This window comes from Topomyia yanbarensis, chromosome 3 (assembly GCF_030247195.1).
Source record: "Topomyia yanbarensis strain Yona2022 chromosome 3, ASM3024719v1, whole genome shotgun sequence".
Lineage (NCBI taxonomy): Eukaryota > Metazoa > Arthropoda > Insecta > Diptera > Culicidae > Topomyia > Topomyia yanbarensis.
Genome location: NC_080672.1, coordinates 382,006,505 through 382,022,637, shown reverse-complemented (window position 1 = coordinate 382,022,637; position 16,133 = coordinate 382,006,505). Strand labels below are relative to the sequence as shown.

General features: G+C 40.0%; 1 protein-coding gene across 4 annotated transcripts in view; it reads left to right on the top strand.

The window, feature by feature from the left end:
• The window catches only part of LOC131693664 (actin-binding LIM protein 2), a 61,433-nt gene that overhangs the window by 37,090 nt on the left and 8,210 nt on the right, over positions 1–16,133 (top strand). Inside the window, exons 3-10 of one of the 4 annotated variants that reach the window (XM_058981695.1) lie at positions 5,585–5,895; positions 6,001–6,326; positions 6,399–6,765; positions 8,937–9,002; positions 9,163–9,686; positions 9,747–10,060; positions 10,567–10,667; positions 11,225–11,291. In XM_058981695.1, the coding sequence (XP_058837678.1) occupies positions 5,585–5,895; positions 6,001–6,326; positions 6,399–6,765; positions 8,937–9,002; positions 9,163–9,686; positions 9,747–10,060; positions 10,567–10,667; positions 11,225–11,291 (2,076 nt within the window). Of the gene's footprint in view, positions 1–5,584; positions 5,896–6,000; positions 6,327–6,398; positions 6,766–8,936; positions 9,003–9,162; positions 9,687–9,746; positions 10,061–10,185; positions 10,278–10,566; positions 10,668–11,224; positions 11,292–16,133 lie in introns of all 4 variants that reach the window. The other 3 variants (XM_058981696.1, XM_058981697.1, XM_058981698.1) reach the window with 3 other exon arrangements.

Sequence of the window (16,133 nt, the reverse complement as noted above, 5' to 3'; positions counted from 1 at the left end):
ATTTACGCGGTTTTCATTTACGCAGATTTTGAAATTTACGCGGTTTTCATTTACGCGGATTTTGAAATTTACGCGGTTTTCATTTACGCGGATTTTGAAATTTACGCGGTTTTCATTTACGCGGATTTTGAAATTTACGCGGTTTTCATTTACGCGGTTTTCATTTACGCGGCTCGTATCCCCCGCGTAAAAAAAACCTGAGTGTACCAATGTGGAGACGCCCTGTAGCTCATAAATCTTCTTACAAATTAGTTGCCTAAACAACTTCATATTGTTGAGAAATTAGAACTAAACATTTAATACGACGCAGTGCTACAAGGCGTACTTAGTTGCTTTAAGTACCGTTCAGTACCATAAAGTACATTAAGTACCTACAATATTTAAAAAGACAAATTGACTGTAATTTGATTACTGGAAAGTTTTTATGTATACAGATCATTTATATTTTAAATATGCAAAATATTTTATGTGTCGCTTTTATGTACTTAAAATAATTTCAATTCTTGTACAAAGACCTTAATCACAAGTATCATATTAAGTACAACAGAAGTAGTTTTACTAACTTTCATTAGTTACTTTAATTACATTAAAAAACGCAGGTATTTTCAATGCGACGCACTCAAACTAGGGTTCGCAGTACCAACCCTTTTTGGCGAGAACCGGTACTATGGTACTGAAGCCCTCAGTACCGGTAAAGTACCGGTACTCGAAGATTTTTTTCAAAAAATTCAAAAAAAGCTTCAAAGTGAAATTGAATACTCAAACTGATGACCTTATTCTTAGATGATTGATTTGTGCTGATCAAAAAAAAAACATGTTTTTTGCTTTTAATTGCTTCGGAATGGCATGACTCACAGAAGATATTTTTCGACTGACTCATTCACTCATTTCACAGAAGATATTTTTCGTATGCGGCACCATCTTTTATTTCGAAATCTAGGCCACTTTGAAATCTATATCTACTAAGCGGTGCGGCTTTCGTCGACTTCAACAGAAGGTAAATATAAGAAACACTACTAACAACAGTAAATCAAAGCGGGAATGGCAGGTTGCTCACATTTCCTCTCTTGCTTTTTTGTAAATTAGTTTCGACCTTTATGTCGTTTGCCTACTATTCTCTAATGCATACCAAGGCTCCTTGCTTTCCTGTAAACTATAGAGTTCTGCTGATTTTTCCGATCACCAATAATTACAAATCACCCCATTCGAAGCAGCTCGCCAAGTCTAAAATTGTAGCTAATAAATCGCTGTTCGTTCTTTTATAGATAAAGGTTAAAGAGCAAACCAAATACAGACATGACTTAGACCATAGTCTTTTTACGCGCCACCCAGTAAATAATGGAAACCAATCAGAATTTCGCTAATAAAAAAAATCAGCAAATTTTTGCCCTCTTAAACTAGATGTGAATATTTTGAAATTTAGTACAAGATCGTTAAAATTTAATTTCGACAAAATAGTGCAGGAATTTAAATATACCGTTCAGTACAACGGGAGCTAGTAATGTTTAACTTCTAGAATTATTATGATGATGGCCCCACCTCATTCCCCCACAAAGCTCAACGATTTATCTTGAAGGTAATTAATATAATCAAAAGTCATCTTGTAGATCGATATTTTGAAACAGGTCCCCCTGTAGAGTCCACCTATTTTTCATAAAAAAATTGTATCGTACCAAAAATACCGGTACTGGCTTTTGTTCAGTACCGGTATTACGGTACCAAAAATGGGTCGGTATTTCCGGGATTTTCGGTACCGGAATTACCGGTACCGCAACCCTAACTCAAACCTGCTAGTGCTGGCACCTCGAATGAGCATTTGTCCGTGCGCGCTTGATACCCCTTTAAACAGATTATAAATGCCATAGTGTTCACTAAATCATTGGGGTGTATTTGTGCTTGCCAAATTTTGGGCGTAGTTGTGTGTGGATGGTCGATATTGCATGTTCCTCTTTGTGTATCATCGCGAAGAACACGAGCGCTTGTAAGTTAACATGCTCGATCGCGTGGGCTAGAGCGTTTCTATAGTAAATTGTTTGTCGCGTGTGTGTAATTTCGTTTGCAGAAATTCGGTTTTATAACCATGCAACTATTTGCATATTTGCGCGTATTCTTCAATGATCGTGCGAGAATTGTGATTCTGATATTTAATTTTCAGTGTGAAAAAAGATAGTAAGTTTCCTCTCATATCACTAGAGTTCCCGGTCATGTCGCCATGTGTTGTTTAGTGCCTATAAACATAATTTCTTTGATTGGTCCAACTGAAGGCATGAATCTAGGTTGCTAGGACCGAGCGAAGAGACTTTCTGACGAGACCGATTCATGACCGCGCGAATGGTGGGTTAATGCTTACATAGACCGCGCATGTAAATTTATAAGTGCTAAAACACTCAAAGCAGTAAGCGATGCTTATATTGATCTCCGGTTCTCATTCCAATGAATTGGAAACAGTAAGACGGTTTTTCTGTTAATCTCTCACTAGTTGGAATCATCATTGAGATGAACGGAAAATGACCATCATTTTATTTAAAGCATAAATGTGGTTATAGCGGTCATTTTATTACCGACAATGAACTAGTATTAACAAAAGAGCGGTTTCCTACTAATAGAATTGCATAAAAGAAACAGAGAAGTGAAGAGAAAAAAACCCAACAATGCATCGCATGCTGCCTGAATGCAGTACATTGATAGTATTTTGCTAACCACTCCAATACAAAATAAATGGTACTCAACATATCTGTCATTTCAATGAGCTCTCTCGCACGGCTTCTGTGAGAGATGGTTAATTGAAACACTATGTGAAGAAAATGGAAATGAAATGACGGTCTTTTGTGGTGTGTTACGGTCATTTTATATTTACCGTCATAATTTAAAGACCATCTTGAGATTGCACAGCACTGGCTTGAATTGACCACCGGAAAGGGACCAAGAAATCCTAGGAAGAAAAAAAATGCTCACAAGGTAATTAATTACCCAATGTTCTATCATATACACCAGTTCTGCATCCATTCCCTGACCCAGCTGTCACAGATACACAGACACACATACGACTAGCACATAACAATTGTACACTAGTAATAGGCTTCTACATTTACATTTTTTCAATGGTTGGCCTTTGATTGTAGGCTGGTGCAAAGTAGGAAAAATCACAAAACATAAAAAACCCAGAATCCCTCTCGTTCTTCTCAATGCACCACTTTCGAGACATAATGAAATAACCAAATAATATTTTAAGCTTGATGATGTTTGCAATACAAACAATAAAAATTCAAACTGTTGCCTTTTATTTAAGTACTAACATACCAAATTCAGTATACCTGCTCATATTGCGCAGAGCACAAGATAAAAATTTCTCCGCTATATGTACCAGTAAATCAAGCATTCAATACTACCTACCTACCGCTTTGCTGCTTATCCACTGCACAAACACTATAGTATCCGCTAAGACCTCCGTTCGCGTAAAGACTATAGTATCATTGCCCCCGACTGTGCAGTAAAATGAGTAAACCGCAAAAGATAAAAGAGCCGGTACTCTGGTTTTTTTTGACAAACTATTAAACATTCAGTTTACGAGATGGAACAATTAAAAAAGGAGAAATGGAGCTTATCATCACGGAAGCCACCTACACCATGTCCGTAACCCCGGTCAGATTCCTATAGGCTAATTATATATCCAGACAAATTTTCAAAATACTACAATGAACAACAACAAATAGTCATGCGCTGCCAACACACGAACAGCGAAGTCACAACGATTTCGCCTAGTGACTCCAATACAACAACCAGAAACACCAATAAAGAAACAAATGCAAACGTACCTATACCAAAGAGGCTCGTAAATACAAGAAACAAACAAGAACATCCTAGAGTGAAAAGCAGTATCCGTGGCTGTATGGACTTGTACGGTCATGCAAAAGGATGGAATACCAAAAAAAACCCAAAATGCAGGGGACAACACTGAAAATATTTCGCAGCCAAGAAAAAGAATTTTACCATGTAACAGAAAACTGCGTCGTCAAGATTCATCTGACAATACAAAATTTTAGTTGATTTTTCATCGATTACATGTTATAAAATCAGAATAGACCTATGGATCAGTCAAGCTAACGCGTTGAGTCGCGTCAAATATTGTATGTAGTAATTAAAAAACATTTTTAGGGCAGTTTTATACGTATATTTAGGCAGTTTAAATATATTGGATACATTTTCGACTTTTATAGGTATTTGTGAGTGCCCGCTTCATATTGACCCATTAAGTTTAAATAGAATGTAGATCAGTGAAAATCCATCCAAACAGGCTCTTGTAATGACGGCATAACTTGTATACAATAATGTAAATACAAATAATCAAAAAAATTATAAAATTCTAATGAATAATTTTTAAGATATCACGGTCACCGCAACGGTACTTTGCAAAAAATTTCATTCCGATATAATTGCGTTTAAAGTTTTGTGTTAACTTCAATCGTGGAAAAACCAGCGCGCTGCAAAGGGCTGTAATTTAAAATCTGGCGCTTCGATCTGGATGAAATTTCCTACAGATATTTTAAAAAGTGTTTACTTTCAGAATATTCAATAAATTTTCTCCAACTTTGTATACAACCCCTTAAGAGGTTACATACCTTTTTATGCGAAAAATGTCAAAAAAGTTTGAATTTACGTAAAGGCAATGATTTCATTACATCAAACTTACAGTGTTTTGGTAGCACATTTTTCAGTGAAATAAACAAGCATAAGTTTATGAAAATATATTGATAATTGGCGGCATTATAGCTATTTCCCCGATACCCTTTTTTATTTAAGAGGTTTGCGGTGATCACGATTGAGGACCAATAGATCAACTAAGATCCAAAAAATCAAAAAAATCCATTAGTATATGAGTATTCCTCGTACCTTAACGATTAGATGAATAGATAATAATTCTTTCCTGCATTCGGGAACGTTTTTCCTAAAAAAAAATCACTGTTTTAAGCTTTAAAAATTGTATTAAAAATTCTCATCTACCAAACAAAAATGTATGCAAAAAAAGGAATTGTTAAGGTACGAGAAAAATTAATTACGATCAATTGAAAAAAATTTAAGAACATCGGTTGAGTGGTTTTTCAGCAGTTGTGGTCACGGAAAAACCATTTTTGAAAAAACGTTATTTCGAGAAAATCAAGTTTAAAATTTAAAGTTACCACTGCTATTGGTAGACGAAGCGCGTTTGGAAGCTCTATAACTTTCAATCTAATTAATAAAAAAATAATAAGTAATACACCTCGCTTTGATACGGTGAACCGACCGACTCCTATACAAGAACATATCTGCACCTAAACATTTTCTACATTCCAATATGGTCATTGCTGCTCCTTCTTTTCTACACCGATAAGTCAGCTGGGTATCTAACCGTCTGGGGTGAGACATTTTTTACGTAATTTCGTTTATTTATGGACATACCTATTGGGACGAGTGAAAATAGATCTGCCTGCTCTATACCGTACACGGTTCGATCATTTTGCACTCAACTAAACTTGCTAAATACTTGAGCGGCAAAAAATCATAAAATCGATAGTAATTAGATTTTTTATTTTCCTACCTCCACCAGGGAAAACTAAAATCCAGTGCAGCAAATGTCAGAAAAAATGCTCCGGCGAGGTGTTGCGTGTTACCGACCGATATTTCCACAAGACGTGCTTCCAGTGTATGAAATGTAACAAATCGCTGGCGACTGGCGGCTTTTTCTCGAAGGATGGCGCCTACTATTGTACCCTGGATTACCAGAAACTGTACGGTACGAAGTGTTCCGCCTGTGGTTTGTATGTGGAGGGTGAAGTGGTGTCCACCATGGGTAACACATACCATCAGAAGTGCTTCACGTGCAGCAAGTGCAAACAAGCGTTCCAATCTGGCAGCAAGGTAAGACATACACATCGGTATATCCTGCCAGCGCTCTAGCGATACTTAATGGTCGTTTCCGTTTCGTTTCTTCCGTCCCTTTCAAACAAAACGATTTTCCAAAAGGTCACCAACACCGGCAAAGAAGTACTTTGCGAGAGCTGTGTCAATGGGCCCACCTCGGCGACGGTAACAACGGCTGCTCCCCGCTCGTCCTCGGCCACGACCTCGCCAAAGAGACAGATTGAACAGAAGCAGGAACAGCAGACGATCAAAGAAATTATTTCCAGTCCGAGCAGATCCTCGACACTGTTGCACCACCAGGAGGCACTGCGGAAACAGCAAAATAGCAAGGATCTAGATCCGAATGAGTGCGCCGGATGTACCCAACAGCTGAAGGAAGGTCAGGCGTTGATTGCCCTGGATCGGCAGTGGCACATCTGGTGCTTCAAGTTAGTAGCTATATAGGAAATTAGTGAATTGTGTGTGTTTCAAATGGTTGATCGATTTGTTTTTTTTTGTAGATGCAACGCCTGCGGCGTAACACTGAACGGCGAATACATGGGCAAGGATGGAGTGCCCTATTGTGAAAAAGATTTTCAAAAGTCATTCGGGGTCAAATGTGCCTACTGTAAGCGATACATTAGCGGAAAGGTGCTGCAGGCCGGCGATAATCATCATTTCCATCCAACGTGCGCACGATGCACAAAGTGCGGCGATCCGTTCGGGGACGGGGAAGAAATGTATTTGCAGGGCGGTGCAATATGGCACCCACGGTGCGGTCCCGGACCATCTTCTGAGTCCGGGATTCTGAACGGGGTCGAGACGAACGGGTTCAACACGGAGACCGAATTCGATCGGACCAGTACCAGTGCAATGAGTGAGATTCAGGTATGCTACTGGCTAGGGCTAAGTTAGGCAAGAAGCATTCAGTTGCGCTAGTTTTTTATCTAATAATTTGATGCTTCTTTGCGATAACTTTGTGTTTTCATTAATGTTATGAGTACGCAGCGCAGTTGCTTGAAAGGGTTGCTCATGTGTTTAATTTTCAATTAATTTGACAATTAGCATAAAACTTGTTCATATTTTACACAAAATTGTTAATTTTTAACCATTATAGTGCGGTTGATATAAGCTGTCCAGAGCTAGAATCAAGCCCCTCCTGATAACAAACTTGGTAACGTTATCAAACTTTACAAAATGGTAATAGAATTTCAGGAATAGGACATTGTTCAAATGGTTGACTTAAAAAAAAGTTGTGTCATCGCTTCTCGTTATTGTACTTTTTTACTTTATTTTTATTTACGTGACGTGACAAAAGTTATTGTACAAACAAGAGGGCATGACACCCCGTCATTATCCTCTTGTTCTATTGTAGTCGTCGTTAGCATAACTAATCCAGTTTTACATTGATTCCAATTCTGTTTTAGACCTGACCACCGGTTGCATCATCGATAGGTGCGAGGGACTGAAACGACCATGATGTGGTAAAAGCTAGGAAACAACATTGTCCAAGCATTAGTCAAATACGGGAGCACGTCGTTTGACATAAGTTCGTTCGGCATAAGTTCATTTGGCATAGTATTCATTTGACATGATTCCTTCTTTCAGACATGCGCAGTTCTTTGAATTTGTATACCAAATAGCGCTCACAAACAAACTGTTGATACACTCGTTTGCTCAAACTTAGGGGCTTATTCCTTCTTTCAAACATGAACAGTTCTTTGAATCTATATACCAAATAGCCCTTGGCAATATTGCATAACCGAGACCAAGAGGGCGAGGTGGCCATCGACCCGCCGTCGGAAGCGTCGACCCCTCACAAGCATGCCCCACTCGTTTGCCCGGGTTACTCAAACATAGGGGCTATCATAGTTTGTCCGACGAAGCGGGGCGACATCGGGCAGCACCATACTTAAAGCGATGGCGTCAACGTTTAATATAACAGATTTTAATGCATATAGCAAATTATGCCAAACTACCATTATGTCAAATGAACATTATGTCAAACGAAAGCATGTGCCAAATGAACATTATGCTAAATGAACTTATGCCAAACAACGTGCTCCCGTCAAATACGCATAGTCCGATTTGTTACTCTGTGTTTATATAATTTGACTAAATCACTACAGAAAAACGAAGTTATTTAGTCTCATGATCACCAGACCCTTGTTATCGATAAGAGATCCAAGGGTGAAGTGCCAGCGCTTTAAACTCTTTGTTCTTCGGATCTTTAAAAAATACTTCTTACTAGCAAATTTCTTTGAAATCGACCAATTGTCAGAGCTATCCTCTTTATCATCTGTATTGAACTTTGAGTAAATAAGGTTATTTTCTGAAAGGCTTGCTACTGCGCTCTATAGTAATGTCATTTCACATATAACTGCTCTATGTGGATAAGAAATCCATAGAATGAGTTAAACGATATCATATTCTCATGACCAGCACATTTTGTAATTTGTAATGTGACTAAACCTACTCAGAGCAAACCATGCGCATTTATCCCGCATATTTGACAAATCTATTGGCGAACAGAGGTATAGTTTCTCGAGGTCTCTGTATTGTCCGTTCCATTTGCGCTGCAGACTGATGCATGTTCAGGCTTTAGAGAATAGTTGTGCAATTCAACCTGGTAGCTTGAGACGAGTATGTTTCGAAAGCAGACCCTCTGAAGGTTGAGAGTGTCGAAGTGTATTAACTGGTAAAGATTTTCGTAGCTGTGGCGTTGTATCTGATATGTTAGTATATTGAGTCCTTTTCCACCATGTTCCTATTGTCAACTTATTCACTTTATGTCATAAGAGCAGTAAGTCTGCTGTCAATGTTCAATAGATTTGATCAAATGATACGGTGAAAACGCACCAGAATACACTGAGTAAAGCAAAAATATTAGCTACAATCGTATTTACTTCTAATGCAAAAATTCAGCACTAAGAGCGCAAAGCAGCTGCGGTGCGTCCATAAAATTCTTTTCTACTATTAGGTTATATTTTTAATCATTTTGGCGCAGCATGATTAGTAATTTGTGCACTGGAATTTGTTTTTTTTAACTTATTTTGCAGTTTTCGTTACGTTCACAAACACCAAGTTTGAGTGGTTCTGTTTATAGTCCTTACACGCATAGAAAGGTTAGTTTTATTTCTGCCGTTTTTTGTTACCTTCCTTTTATTCACTTCACTATCTTCTTTGTTGGTTTCTGTTAATCAATTCACAATTTTTCATGGCTAAACGGCTATAATTATTATCATAACCTGCTTAGTACTTATTCTGACATTTTCCCTAAAACAGTTCCACCGCACCACAAGCCCCGGTTTAATTTTAAGAGAGTACAATCGTCAAGGTTACGAGGATATCGCTCGTATTTACACCTACAGCTACCTAACGGATGAACCTCACTATCTGAAGAAAACGATCGAGCCGTACGACAAGGCACCGGTGTCACCGCATTTCCATCGTCCGCATCAGTACGCTAGCGGAACGCGATCCACGTCCGGGTCTCGATCTCACTCGCGGAGTCGCAGTGCAATGAAAGTGCTGGTAGATAGCATCCGATCGGAAACGCCACGCCCCAAAAGCCCCGGCATGAATAACGAGGAACCGATCGAGCTAAGTCACTATCCGGGCGGGAAGAAGCCGCTGCCGGGCGAAAAACCAAAGATTGAGCGGGATGATTTTCCAGCGCCACCCTATCCATACACCGATCCGGAACGACGGCGACGTTATTCGGACACGTACAAACACATTGAATCCGATGACGAGGTGGATCATCAGCAGGTAAAGAGCAAAGAGAATAAGGAGAATCAGACTGAAAGGTGGGTTTTGAAAGCCAAGTTATTTATGAAGTTGCGTGTCAAAATATATTTCATTTCTAGACGCCTTCGAAAGGAGGAGGAAGAGTTGAGTAAGCTGAAATCGTCCGGTATGGGAAAGGTTATCCTAAAGGACCTTCAGGAGCATAAAAAGTACGAAACCTGGAAACGGGAGAACCTCGATCCACGGAATGCGTCGCGCACCCCGTCGGCATCGAAGGAACCGAACTACCGACTGCGCTACGAATCCCCAGTCGGTGCTTCGCCGTCCCGAAATCTCGATCATCAACGACCGTACGAGGAGGAGTACTTTGATCGTTCTACAAGCTACCGCGGCTCCGTGGGTCGAGCAATCGGAAATGCTCCCAGTTATAATGGTAAGCTTCCTGTTTCTAATTACCTCCTTCCGTACATTATCATCATTTTTGAGTTGATTATCATTTTTTTACTCAATCGTTTTAATTTTTGCCATCGACACATCATATAAATCGCCCACAAACAGCCATCCACTCGTATAGGTCACCTCCGAAGCCGGGATACGGATTCAAAACATCGACGCTACCACCTTCGTCGCTGAGAAATGGTTACAGCTCTGTAAGTTCCCTTGTTGGTGCACTCATGGAACCAGTGTTCTTGGAGTGCGCATGTTTTGGTGGTTATGGCTAGTTTATGTGGTGCATTCTAACAAACTCATCTATAGTATCTACTAACAAAAAATACGATAACGACTTTACTAATCTTCAATTGTTTGTTCTTCTCATTATGTTCTCATCTAACCCTTGGACTTATCACTGTTAAACAACAACCTTATCTCGGATTCGCTTACACAATGATTAAAACAATATCGACAATATTAATCTAAAACACGAAACTACCAACACAGTGGTGAGTTCCTTACGACAAGTACCTAAACCGGGTTACGGCTTGGCCCCTCGTTCGCAAACCTTCAGTTCTGCTACATCTGGCTCCGCTCACGGTGTTCCTGTAAGCTGCTTTTACTGTAGTCAATCTTTTTTCCTAAATTTTGAATGCGAATTTTGTCTATCGTTAAGTTTCTGTTTGAGATATTTTTTTTTTTTTTGGTTTTTATACTTAACAACTAGCAGAGATTTAAGTTATACTATTTCGCATAGCTCGCGCATGAATTCTTCATCCTCGCCGACGCTTCCTAGAGCTTTTTCGCATACAAATGACTACTTCCGCGTGCCAAGTGTTGGACCTTAGGAGACGAATATTAGTATTGATGAACCTACTTGTCTTCTTAAGTTTCGTCCGATAGTTGTGTAATTTATGTTGCACCTACTTACAATACTTTATGTAAATTATACAAACACTAAGGTTTTTCTTTTGCATGGCTTTGGGTTAATATGTTTAGAAGTTAAGTGTATGATTACCAGAATCTACTTTGTTTATTCTGAGGCTCTGATACCTTTATTTCTATGTCTGTAAAATGATTTCAGTGTGTCAAGCATGTGTTTCGATATCATAGAATGGTCGGCTTGCAACGCGATTAATGACTAATCTGAATGCTTTTCTTGTAGGATTTCTCGTTCGGTGGACTCGGAGATAAGACCCACAGCACGGAGTTCAGCTGTGGCAAGAGCGACAGTGAGTATTATTAATTTCTTAAAGAATATGTGTCACCATGTAAAACTTTGCTTTGTTGTTCACCCATATAAATGAGTCATGTCTTCGTACATCACCGAGTGATGTGGCATAGAAGGTACGGCGGTGGACACAAGAAGGGTTTTCAGAGAAGATGCATCGAATATTCAGTTGATCGGACAAAATTTGCATTTTGTCGAATGTTCGGTACGATTTCAAGATATTCGGTGAATAGTACGAATATTCAAGAAATAATGAATAGAGAACCGAATAATTTTCTCGTGTGCTCTGCAGGAGTTTTCTTTTGAGAAAATCATTTATGTCTCGCGTTATGAGCATTTTTTATTCTTAACGTTGATTTGATACGGCGTTTGTGAGAGCTGTTTACGGTGGTATTAAATTTGAACAGTATGCTATAGTCGGGAAAAATGCAAAAGAACGAAATGTTTAGGATTTCAGCTTTAAGATAACATTGTTCGATGTTAATTCTAAAAATATTTCCTTTTTCGGTGACCCTTTTGGGGAGAGTGTGAGGGGTACTAAGCGATTATTTTGCTCTAGATTGCAATTACGCCACGTTTCATAATTGTATCGCAAAATGCAGTATTTTTTTCATTTTTTGGCGCGAACCGCATGGAATAAAAGATATAATATCGCAAATGGGTATTGTATATTTCATATTGTATATTGCAGCGCGATTTTATCTCAGATGGTGCTTAACAAGAGTCCATTAAAGCGAATCGTAGAATTGATGGATCTACCTCTTGCCACACCATCGAGAACTTTGCCGTTTACTTTTTTTTCTTTGCTGTTTCAATTACTTGACGGCTGATACCGTTTACGGTCCATCTCGCCTTCGTTGTCTGTGTGTGTTCTTGGAATTGCGGTTATCCGTGGTTGATGTACACTGGGTTGGTTTGGTTGTTTGAATTAAAGATGCATATAAATTTTTTTTAGATAGTGTACTATTTCCTACAAATCGCTTTCGGAGTTTTCTTTGAGTATTTGTTGTAATGGTTTGCAGTACTCTAGGGTTGGATATTCTGCTCTTTCGTTGTTGTACTTTGTGCAAAAGTATAAGATGTGCTCTAAGTCTTCTATTTCCTCGCAACTATCACAAAGTTCATCGGTTTCCCATCCCCATTTGTGTAGGCGCTCCTTTGTTAGGGTATGGCCAGTTCTGATCCGATTCCAAATAATTAGTTCTGAGTTGAGAGCCAGGTCATATTTTGTTCCCGGGTACTTCCATGAATTCGTAGTGCCATTTGCCCTTCTCTTCTGATAGTTTTTGGTATGAACTGGTCCAGCTTTCCTGTATTTCCTTTTGGCTAATGTATAGACGTCTGCGAGGGGAAGCGCGGTGAAGTCGTCTTGGAGACCGTTGCAAATACTTCTCTCGTTTCCTAGTATTCCTTGATAGCTCGGGATCCATTGAATAAGAATTCTTTTATTTTGCGCTAGTTTTAATTTTTTTTATCACCTACCAGGCTATGAAATTTTCATGTGCAATGTTGTTATTTAGAAGGATCTTGCACGCTCTTTGTGATTCGGTGAAGATAACTGCTTTGTTGTAGTTTTTATTTAATATTACGTCTACGGCTTTATCGATTGCAAGGAGTTCTGCGTTGGTAGTGGAGTAATTGTTACCGATTTTCCTTCTTAATACCGTGTTTGTTTCGTCAAAACGACCATACCTGTTCCAACCGTTGTTTTCGACGCGTCCGTGTATAGGAAGTTGAAATGATTGTGTTTGGCTTTTATCGCTCGAAAGTGTTGCTGCCATACCTCAGGGTTACACTCCTGCTTTGCTTTCTGACCTTCAAATAGGTTTGGCTTGATGATCTTAGCCAAGTCTAGTCCCAGATAGACCCTTCTGTTAAGCCAGTAGATTGTCCTATCCTTTGGGTGGATTTGCATCATAATGTCGTTGTGTTTAGCTGCAATGTTCGTTAGAAAGGAGCCGTTTGCGATATCCTTTAAGGTCAGCCACTCTGTTCTCTCGGCGACAGGCTGTTGACCTATTTCCGCGTGGATGACGTGGATGGGTGTGGTTTTGAGGTAGCGCATGGCCGATCTGAGGGCAGCGTTTTGGATCGTTTGAAGCTTGTGGATGTTGGATTTCGCGGCACTTCCGTATATTTGCGCTCCGTACTCGATTCGGTTGCTTACGACTGCGTTTTCTATTTTGATGAGCGTTTGTGGGCTAGCTTTTCTCGTGCATAAACAATGTGTTTTCTGTAGGTCAGGAGTCTGTCTAGGATGAATCCCAGATATTTGTGGGTGTTGTTGAGTTGGACTATATCATGACCCAGGCGTATTCGTAGTTCACCGGTATTCCTTTTGGAGAAAACTATCCCAGCACTTTTACTTACGTTCGTTTTCAAGTTTAATTTGGAGAGTCCTTCGTTAAGTTTCCTGAGGAATCTGTTTGCCTTTTCCTCTATATTTTCCGTGGTTTCACCTATAACCAATAGGGCGAAGTTATCTATGAATTGGATTAGTTCGCAGTCTTCTTCCATAATGTTGAGGAGAGTTGTGGTATAGAGGTATGAATTTTCATTACTCTGCGTTGCAGGTATATGTGTAGCCATGATAAGATCTTGTTCGGTATTTTCAGGGCTTTCAGCTGGAGTAGCAAGGTTTGAAGCTCAACTGAGTCAAAGGCTTGGGACATATCGAGGAAAATGGCCAAAATCCCTCCTCTTGGGCCTCTTTGACCTTGTTCACTAAATAGTTGACGCATGTTATTGCAGAGCAGTTCTTCCTGAAACCAAAAGAAAGTGGTGGTATGATCTCTTGGATTTCGGCGATTTCTGCCAATCGTTCCTTTATTCCCGCGTTTATGAGTTTAAGGTTTACGTTTATCAGGGACATTGGCCTTTTCGAAGCTGAGTCGTTTGGGTCTTTGCGCGGCTTTTGGATTGGTCTGACGTCAGAGATCCTCCACTTTTCTGGGATATCCTCCGTGACGAATACTCTGCTCATCACTTTGCATATTTTTAATTGTAAATCTAAGTTAAGTCCCTTCAAGATTTCGAAGGACATGTCGTTGTCGCCTGGAGCAGAGTGGTTGCTCTTTTTCCGGAGTTGCGACATTAGCTCCGCGTCCGTGAGTACCATTTCGTAGCCGTTCATGTCCGGACTTGTTTCTGATTCGATTTTTGGGACCCACTTCATTTTGTCCTGGTAATAATGGTGCATGAATGTCCTCCCTTCCTCTAGGCTTAGTTCAAGCTTATTGTTTGTTGGTTGTGTTAGCGCTGTGTCTATTCTTTTGATTATGTTCCACAACTGGCGGCTCGGGGTGGACTCGTCTATCGCTTCCGATATCTTTTGGCAGTATTCTTTCTTTGCTTTGCGAATCAGCTTCTTGACCACGGCTCGTGCTTTTTGTAGTGTGAGATATTTTGACAGGGATTTTTCCTATTGTATTCCTTCAGAGTTTTTCTTTTCGCTTGGACGGCTTCGTTGATTTCATCTGTCCACCACTTCTTCAGGTAATTTTCTTTTTTGTTTTTTACCACATATTTGGCCTGTTCGATGCACTCATCAAGTATACATCAAATTAGCCACTTCGTCGCTTTTTTGTGTTTATTTTTGTTTTGGTTCCGGGTACTATTGGGATGTCACTTCCTATTTTTGCGACGATCGAAAGGTGTATGCTGCCGAACTCGTATTCCAAGTCGGTCGGATCTGTTTTTCCAGCAAACTCTTGGGTGACTATGGAGATATCCACTGTTGAGCTGTTTTCCCCCTGGGTCGTTAGGCATGTTAAACTCCCATCGTTCAGGAGTACGAATTTTGATGTCTATCAATCTGCTTAGGTGTATGTATTCCCTTTGGACACTGTGTGGATACCTGATCCCAGCTTTTGTGGTGTGCGTTCCAGTCGCCTCCCACGAATATTTCACCTGGCAAGCTGTCTAATGTCTCAAATAGCTGTGAGATTGATTGAGATGATAAAAGTCTTTTGCGTCAGATTGGAAGAGGTCAGTCGATATAAGTCAGAGTTAGCACGCGGAAACCGGGTGCGTCGTGCAGTCTTGAGAAAAGTTAGTCGATAGTTGAGAACCACCTGACCGGGTTCGGCGGCTGAGAAAATTCAGTCAGAAGTCTATTCCTATCAGAAAATTAGTGATTAAAATTAAGCGGAAAATTCGACCGTATGTGAACATGTATGTATGTGCCTGAAGGTGTATCGCAAAACAAATAAAAGTAGTGAAACTTAGTGCCTTTTCTGTGCGATATTTGTGCGAAAGAAAACGAAATAGCTTACGTTTGACCGAGTCCGATAAGGCAAATCTGTAAGAAAAATCCACCCTGCTCCCGTCATACAAAACCAGTGGCCACCGGCGGCTACAGTCGCGAAGTTCAGCAAACCTGGTCCCGTTTGTCGGTACATAAACTGAGATGAACGTGATTGGGTCGAATCCTCTTGTTATTCTGATTCCGACGGCTTCTACTGGTAGTAGTCTCCCAAATCCACCATGTTGTCTATTGATTCGTGTATCAGAATTCCCACTCCTCCACAGGGATGCCAAAGGTACTGGTAAACTACATTTTTTTTCGGTATATTTACATTTGCACAAGCCGTACAGCCCGCTACAGCGACGCATCACTACAGCTCTTGCCAGAACGGTAGCCAAACCGAGTACATTTTCCCGTAGAGCAGTAGAATACATTTTTGTTTTGCTGCTGTACTCCGACTGCTCGGTGAGAGTGTGGCGTAGAAAAGTTTGTTCTTTCGCTTTGTACACTTTTCTCTGCGTAGTCAAAGGGAGAGACCCGCACACGAAAGTGATGATACCGGTCGTGGCGTAAACGAACCGCATTTATTGCCGTCGC